General features: G+C 59.1%; 1 protein-coding gene across 1 annotated transcript; it reads right to left on the bottom strand.

Annotated features, from left to right (window-relative positions):
• Nucleotides 1-5,515: 5,515 nt before the first annotated feature.
• On the bottom strand, nt 5,516-8,106 carry CD248 (CD248 molecule). Its single transcript, XM_070426446.1, has one exon. It carries the CDS (start codon nt 8,104-8,106, stop codon nt 5,791-5,793), a length of 2,316 nt encoding a protein of 771 aa, XP_070282547.1. The 3' UTR covers nt 5,516-5,790.
• Between the last annotated feature and the right edge of the window lie 265 nt (nt 8,107-8,371).

An 8,371-nucleotide genomic window follows, 5' to 3' on the forward strand; every position in this document is an offset into this window, starting at 1 on the left:
GTATGTACCTTGGTTGCAGGCGCATCCCCAGTGTGGGGTGTGCAGGAGGCAGCTGATCGATGTTTCTCTCTAATCGATGTTTCTAACTCTCTATCCCCCACCCCATAACAAAGAAGCAGAATTTCCGGAGGATGAGGCCCAGAAATCAGGATTTTATTTATTTTTTTAAATATATTTTTTTATTGATTTTTTTTTTTTTACAGAGAGGAAGGGAGAGGGATAGAGAGTTAGAAACATCGATGAGAGAGAAACATCGATCAGCTGCCTCCTGCACATGTGCCCGCAACCAAGGTACATGCCCTTGACCGGAATCGAACCTGGGACCTTTCAGTCCGCAGGCTGACGCTCTATCCACTGAGCCAAACCAGTCAGGGCTAAAATCAAGATTTTAAAAAGATTCCCAGGTGATTCTAATGTGCAGCCAAGGTTGAGAACCACTGCTATAGTGGATTCATAGTACACAGCTTTTCCAAATGAGGAGGCAGGCATAGTGTGAGTAGGGAACCTGCCTCAGGACCCCCGCCCTCAAGTAGTGGAACCAGAATCAGAGCAAGGCTGTCTGGTGCAGGGCGCCTGCTCTTAGTTGCAGTTAATTGGCCTCCTGGTGAGAAAACCCTGAACTAACCAGAATCACACGAGAACATGACCACGACCGGGTTCCCTGAAGCTGCGCTGAGGGAACCCCTTGTCAGGCTCCCACAAGGTCACGGGCAGTGAATGCCTCACCAGCATCATCCACCTAAACCACCACGGACTCTCCTTGGGTGGGGAGGGCTTCACACGCCCCATTCACAGTGTGATCAGCCTGGGAGTCCACATCTTGCAGACTCATCCCTAAACGTGAGTTCCCTGGGAGGTGGTGACAAGAGAAAAATTATGAGATGTCCTAAATTAAATTGCGGCAGGCTGGAGAATAAGAGGCGGAGGGGGCGGGGGGGGGGGCGGAGAAAGGAGGTTAATTAGTTCACAGAGCCACTGGCCAAAGCCAGGATTGCTCACATTCCTGAATGTATGCTGAAACTTTGAATCAGCTTCCAGGTGGTTATTACAGCTCTTATCTGGAGAGGATAGCGACCACCACACACTGCTGCATCCTGCTTTTGCATGAACTTTCTAGACTGTTGCCCACAACCAATCCAGAAGCATAAAACACTTCTTTCTTATCTCAGCACTGTCCCCATCACCTCTCCCACGCCACTTACCTATAGCTAATGTAAATTCTTTCAAAACAACTTAGATCTTTCTTCTCCAAACTCATTGTATAACAGATCCCTGTCAATCCCAGGACTGCGGACGCATTGTCTTCCCCACCTAGTCCTGCTGCTGGTGGTTCAGACTGCAGGTGCCAGGACCTGGTCATTTCTGTGGCTAGCACGTGTCTCAATGAATGCTTTCTTTCAGAAAAGCTTTGGGCTTTGAAGGGTTTTTGTTGTTGTTGTTGTTAATAGTGGGCATTTTCTGATCAGAGACATGGCTATCGCTATGGACTGGCCCTGCTCTTAGGGGTGAAGATCACAGAATCTACCTGGCTTCAAACCTTCACTTACTAACTCGACCAAATAGGGCAGGTGGCCTAAAGCAAGGCACTCAGGCTAGTGTCTTCAGCTTTCTCACCTGTAAATTGTGCTAAGAATAGCACTTACTTCATGGGAGTTGTTATGGATCTTAAAAGGGTTAAGGCATGTAAAGCCCTTAGAACAGGACTAGGCATATAATAAGCATTCAGAGTTATTTTTATTATCATTTGGCACCAAACGCTACTCCCATTCATAGTAGCCAGGGCATCAGAGCTGGACCCTCAGTTGGAAAGGCTCCCGCTCCCCAGGCCTGAGTTTGTCAGGAGGTGGCTCCACCCTGGGCTTAATGCAGGGAGTGCAGGGTACCCAGCGGTGCTAGTACCTAACTGAGCTCAGTAAGTGTTAGTTCTGCCCCCTCAGCCTTAGCTACCACCACCTGTCCTAACAATGTTTGAAAAGCATTTTACTGAGCTCCGAAAGCTGATCTCAACTGCCTTGGCCTCCTGGAGCCCCAGTCTCGTGTGAGAGTGAGCAGGTGAATATTTTCAAATGTAGTGATGAGTGCTGACATAGAGTAGAGATCTGCTCTGAAATCAATCCTGCTCCCCAAAGTGTGACTCTCAGCTCCCACATGAGAGCCTCTGAGCCCAAACTCACTCCGTCCCTCCAAACACACCCCCTAGGGAAGGTGTCCACACTTTGAAGTTGGGTTAGGGGAGGACCCAGGCCTACAATTCTGGGCCCCCAGGTGAGAGACTGTGCTTTCACCCCTGGGAAACAGAATTCGTGGGGAAGGGACAGCCGGAGTCCCACCAGCCTCTGTAAAGACTGGCAGGGGCCCCCTCAGCTCACAGAATGGCTTGAGGGCCGGCGCGAAGAGCCTTGAGGTCTTCCAAATACAACGGAAGGCACCTGCAACCGATCTGCTGCTTTGCGGGGGTGGAGGGAAGGAGTTGGCAGATATCTGAGTAACAGACACAAATTAAGCAACTATTTATTGATCACTAGTGTACTTTGGGAGAGGGGCCCGGGCTGAGGCCTCCCGCTGGCTGCAAGCTGCGGTGCGGAAGGCAGGTGGCACCAAAGGCCCGTTCATCGATGCCGTGCACTGGGCTCTACACCGTGTCAGAGCTCCCTCCAGAGAACCTGCAATCTAGACGCACAGAAGCCGTGGGTGGGGAAGGAGAGAGGGCGCCTGGCTGGATTCAGGGGTAACTTGGTCCGGGACGAGGGTTCCGACCCACTAGTCCGAGCATCGGGTGGTGAGAGACTTCAAAGGTCCTAAGCCCAGGGCGGGTGGGGCTTGAGTTCCGAGAAGGTGGGGCTAAAGGTGGGCGGGGCTAACGCAGGCAGGAGGCGGAGCCTGGGGGAAGAGGTTGGGCTTGTTCTCTGCGTGGGTGGTGCTTGTGCAAAAAGCCCTGAACGAACAAGGGGCGCTGTGGGCGGGCGGGACTTATGGGGTCACGGTTCGGTACGTGGGCATTTTTACTGGGCGGGCCGGGGCCTCTGAGTAGGTGGGCCATTGCCTCCGTGTGAAGGGAAAGAGCCGTACGTGGGCGGAGTTCTTTTCCCGGTAAGGCGGGTCTGGGGCTCCGCCCCTTCGACTTGTATCCCTTGGTGACGGGGAGGGGCTTGTGGTTGGGGGCGGAGTTTGCAGAGGCGTTTGAGGGTTTGAGGGGACCGCGTAAACCCCGGAGGGCAGAGTTTGCATCTCTGCCACAGTCACTATCTGTAGAGATTCCCTGCGCTGTGGACCGAGTCCCCGGCTCTGGGAAGGGGCAGAGTTTTAGTTGTTAAAACTCCCTCCTCCAGTTTATGGGAATTCAGTTCGGGGCTGCGTGAGGAGAATGTGTAAACTCTGGGCGGATCCCGTTCATACCTCCTGGAAACGGGAACTAATAACTCGGCTAGACTGAGCACACCGCGCTGAGGAGGCGGGGCTTACGGCCCTGGTGGGCGGGGCCATTGGTACTGCCTCAGCCTGGGCGGAGCTAACAGAGGGGCGGGGCAATAGTTCTGAGAATCTCTGAGCTGGCAGGGGGCGAGGCTTGTAGCTTTGATGGGCGGGGCCTCTGGAGAGCTCCCGAGGGGTGCGTGACGTCAGTCAGTGGGCGTGGCTCATAGCTCCCTGGGACCCGGCTGGTAGGCGGAGGTGAGAGTCAGTGGGCGGAGCCAGCTCGGGGCCTGGGAAGAGGCTGGGCTGGGCTGGGCGCAGGCGGGGGCTCGGCCCTGGGAGGCCGTCTGTTTCGGCCCGCACGCAGCTCCGCATCTGGTGCTCATTACGGTATGACAAAGAGCCGGCTCTGGGCCCCCTTCCCCACTCCCGTCTCCTCCCTTCGAGGGCAGTGCATTTAACTCCTTCCTGCCCTCGTTGAGACGCTCTGGATCCCCAGCCCGGGGTCACAGGAGGGAGCTCCAGCCATTCTCCTCCTGGCAGGCTTTGTCACCCCGGAGGCGGCGCACGCATCTCCTTCCCACACTCAGGCGTTTGGGCCACCCCGCCACCCCCACTCCCATGCAGCAAACTTCTTCGGCGGCGTCTCCAAGGTTAAAAACTTGGGCAGGATCTGGTGGGGCGTCTGGTTTGAGTTAGGGAAACGTGAGAGGGGGCGGGGGTTGTGCGTAGCGTCCCCTCCGCCCCCCTCCGCCCTCAGGTTGGTCCCCAGCTCCAGCCTCTAGTCTCTTAGTCCCTCGGGGCCCAGTTTACCCTTCCAGCCCAGGCCCAGGCCCTGGGGCCAGGCAGTGGCATAGGGTACCTGGTAGGGAAGGGGCCTCTGGCCACCCCTCCTCGCCTGCCCGGGTGGTCGTGGTGGTTCTGCTCCGTCCTAATTAGAGGCTCCTTAGAGGCCGCAACTGAAAAATTACAGAGGCAGTGGGAACCGGTACCTCCCCGGCCCAGGTTCCTCCTCGCCCTGTGCCCAAGGCAGTGAGCCCAAGATGCTGGAGGTTGCATGGTTTTCCCAGGCTGTGATGTCTGACTATTCCCTCCTCCAGTTTATGGGAATTTAGCCTTGAACAGCCTGAACGTTCTTTCTGGCCCACACCATAGAGAAGGGCAAAATGTGCCCAAGATGGGAGGGCCTTGCTCCGGAGGCTGCCCAGGGAGCTGGATGTGGACTCTCTCTCCCGGGTTAGTTAGCGCTCTCCCCAGCCTAGCCTTCTAGGCTCGGACTCCCACCTCCTTCCTAGAGCAGGAGGAGTGCCAGCACCCTCGAGTGACCCTGAGCCCAGCCACCAACTTCTGGGCAGCCTGCAGGGGCAGGAAGGGAAGTACCAGAAGAAAGTTAGGAGAAGCTCACCCACTAGACCCTCTTCACTCCCAGGATCACCAGGCCCCAGGCTTACCTTTAACCTTCAAACCCCAGTTTGGCTCCAGTTCAGCAGAAGCCCTCATTCCAGAACCCTCCCCCAGATTCAGCCCTACCTTCTTGGAGTTTTGTATAAAGAACAAATATGGAATTCCCCATCCCAAACCTCCCATTCCCTGGATTTCTGTGTAACCTTGGGCAAGGCTCTGCCCCCTCTGGGCTCCTACTTCCCTGAGAATCTCTGAAGCATACCTTCCCTTAAGGCAGCGGTTCTCAACCTGTGGGTGGCGACCCCTTTGGGGGTCGAACGATCCTTTCACAGGGGTCACCTAAGACCATCGGAAAACACATATATAATTACATATTGTTTTTGTGATTAATCACTATGCTTTAATTATGTTCAATTTGTAACAATGAAAATACATCCTGCATATCAGATATTTACATGACGATTCATAACAGTAGCAAAATTACAGTTATGAAGTAGCAACAAAAATAATTTTATGGTTGGGGGTCACCACAACATGAGGAACTGTATGAAAGGGTCAAGGCATGAGGAAGGTTGAGAACCACTGCCTTAAGGGGTCTTACCTTTTTTCCTTGGGGACCCAGACAAGCTGAAAGCAGTTCCCCTTCTTTTTTTCTGAATCCTCCCAGACCCACCCCTCAGGCATCAATGGGGTTGGAAGCTTTGGATGAGGTTGGCACCCGGTTTATTGGAGGAGACCCCAGCACCCACCCCCTGAGGTCCTGGGGGCCTTGGCATCCCCTCTGTCGTAAGTGCCAGACCCAGGAGCAGAGTTGTCACGAGTCAAGTCTAGTGGCTGACTGAGAGGAGCCTGGCTGTGCCGCGGGGAGCAGGAAGCCCTCTGTCCATCTGGGCAGCCCCCATGGGTCACTGGTGCAGTCTGGGCCACATGTCCAGTGCATGCCCCTTCCCCCACAGAGTGGGGTGCTGTGCCCCATCACACGCTGGTTCTGCAGGTCTGCACTCCTGTGAGGCTGCCCCGGTGGGGCATGGGTTCTGTTGGGCCCTTGTTCCCAGAGTGGGTGACCCAGCGATAGCAGTCCGTGATGCGCTTGTTGGGCACATGGGGGCCACAGCGGGTGCAGTACACAATGCCCAGTGCGAGTAGGACCACCAAGAAGACGCAGGTTGGCACTAGGAGTGCCACCAGCAGCCACCGGTCATCCCTCCGGCTTCGGCCTGCAGGACTGGCCTCCCCCAGGGCTGTGGGGCCTGCTGTGGGGGTTGCTGAAGGCATTGGGGTCAGCTTGGGATCCGAGGCACCTCCTCTTGGGACCTGTGGGGTTTTGGAGTAAGTGTGTGTAGGGCTGGAGGGAGCATTCTGGTTAGTGGGACTCTGAGGGGGCAGGGGAGTGTGAAGGACTGGGGGCTGGGTGGCAGCAGGCACAGGGACTTGATGGGCAGGGGACCTGGAGGTAGTGGTCCGAGACGGCTGGACAGTCAAGGTCCTGGGAAGGCGGGTGGCCTGGGCTTTGAGAACCGGGACATCTGGGGCCACAGGGGACTGATGAGCACTGGAGGTGGTGGCCAGAGGGGTGTGGTTAGCTGGGATTCCAGACCAATGAGTGGTGGCCTGGGAATCAGCCACCTGGGTGTCTGGAAACAAGGGGGACTGATGGGCAGTGGACAGTTCAGGGTATTTGGCTGAGATAACTGGGGGCTGAGGGGCAGGGGGCCGTGCTGGGCTAGTGGCAGAGATGATGGGAGGCTGGTGGACAGAGGGCAGATCTGGATAGTTGGCTGAGATCATAGGGAACTGGTGGTCAGGGCGCAAAGCTGGGTGCATGGCAGGGATCCTGGGGGGCTCCGGGGCAGGGGCCAGGGGTGGGTGTGTGGCAGAAATGATAGAAGGCTGGTGGGCAGAAGGCAGTGTTGGACGTGTGGCAGAGACCACCACGGGCCGGGTGACGGGGAGCACTGAGGAGTGATAGGGGGCCCTGGGAGCACTGAGGGGGGGAGGCCAGGTCGGGTCCAGGTAGAGCATCTGTGGCTCTCGGTCCTCTGGGAAGCTAGGCCCATAGGCCAGGCCAAAGTCAGGCGGCTGTGTGGCCTCCATCCACGGCATCCCAGGCATCTCTGTCCAGCCATCATCGAAGTCCTCCCAGGCCTCACCTTCGTCCTCTTCATCCTCTCTGTCATCCAGCAACTCCTCCCCAAGGTCCTGGGAAGCCCGAGCACCCACGTCCCCAGCAGGGCTGCAGCTGATGCCGTCAGCCTCGAGCTCGTGGCCCTCGCTGCAGTAGCACTCAAAGCCACCGACGTAGTTGACACACATCTGCTGGCACACGCCGGCGATCTGGCACTCGTCTGTGTCTACGCAGCGGTGGGGCTCATCCTCCACGGGCCGGAAACCCAGGCGACAGTGGCAGCTGTAGCCCTGTGGCCCGCCGGGCTCACACTGATGTTCACACGGGCCCTGGGCACAGGGGTCCTCGCAGCTGCGCCCGTCCGCGGCCAGCCGGAAGCCGTCATTGCAGCGACAGGACACATGACCGTCCGCCTCCTCCACGCACTCTGGTTCGCAGCCCCCATCGCCCGGGTTGCAGCCGCCGTCGGTCCCTGGGCACAGGGACCCAGCCCGCGACCAGCTCACACCGCCCTGGGGCTGCTTCACGCACAGCACAGAGGCCTGACTGCCCGTCTGGCACGGCACAGCGGCCACGGAGCCGAAGGGCAGCCACTCAAACTCGGTGGAGACCAGGTGGAAGGGTGTGGTGTAGATGGCGGGGCCGGCCTGGCCAGCCTCCTCTGGCAAAGCTGGGCAGGAGCCCTCAAAGCCGAACTGACACAGGTAGCCATCGACAGCCAGCGTGCACGAGCCCTCCAGCCAGCGGTGCTCGCCGGCCGCCTCCAGGGCCACGCAGCGCTGGGCCCGGCAGGGCCCGCCAGTGGGCGACTGCGCCCAGTTGGTGAAGGCCGTGTCCTGGTCCCCCGTGGTCCACGTGAAGCCGCGCAGTGGGCGCTGCGGCTGGCATTGCCGGGCCTGCCGCTGCAACCCGATCCACAGCAGCCGGCTGGCGGGGCCGGCCCCCACCAGGCTGTCCACGCGCCGGGCCTCCTCGGGGGTTCGCGGGGTGGCCAGGTCGCCCCCCAGCTCTCGGCAGGCCCGCCAGGCTTCCAGGAAGGTGCAGCGCCGCGGGAAGAGCGCGTAGCAGCTGTCGGGGCTGCAGGCGGCGCGGGGCTCCGTGGCCCAGGGGACCTGGCCCAGCGCGGGCGCCGCGGCGGCCCAGGCCAGCAGCAGGCGCAGCAGCATCGCGACGCCCCCCGACTGGCCCAGGCCGGGGCCGCGGCCGCTCTTGACAGGGGGAGGGACCGGGGGGCGGGCCGGGGGCGGGCCCCGCCGGACTGAAGCCTTGTAAGGAGTGGGCTGGGGCCGCCGCCAGCTCCCCCTCCCGCTCCCGGGGGGCTGCCCGAGCAGGAAGCAGTCGGGCGGGGGCAGGGGTAGGGGGGCTGGGGCTGGGGCGGGAGGCGGGGAGGAGCACTCAGGGGCTGGGAGTCAGGGGGGGGACCAGCCTGCC

This window comes from Myotis yumanensis, unplaced genomic scaffold, assembly GCF_028538775.1.
Source record: "Myotis yumanensis isolate MYYU_CA2020_CCGP unplaced genomic scaffold, mMyoYum1.0.hap1 SCAF_10, whole genome shotgun sequence".
NCBI classification, from domain to species: Eukaryota; Metazoa; Chordata; class Mammalia; order Chiroptera; family Vespertilionidae; genus Myotis; species Myotis yumanensis.

Excerpts from the sequence above, each read along its gene's own strand:
- CD248 (XM_070426446.1), bottom strand. The coding sequence starts at position 8,106 with ATGCTGCTGCGCCTGCTGCTGGCCTGGGCCGCCGCGGCGCCCGCGCTG.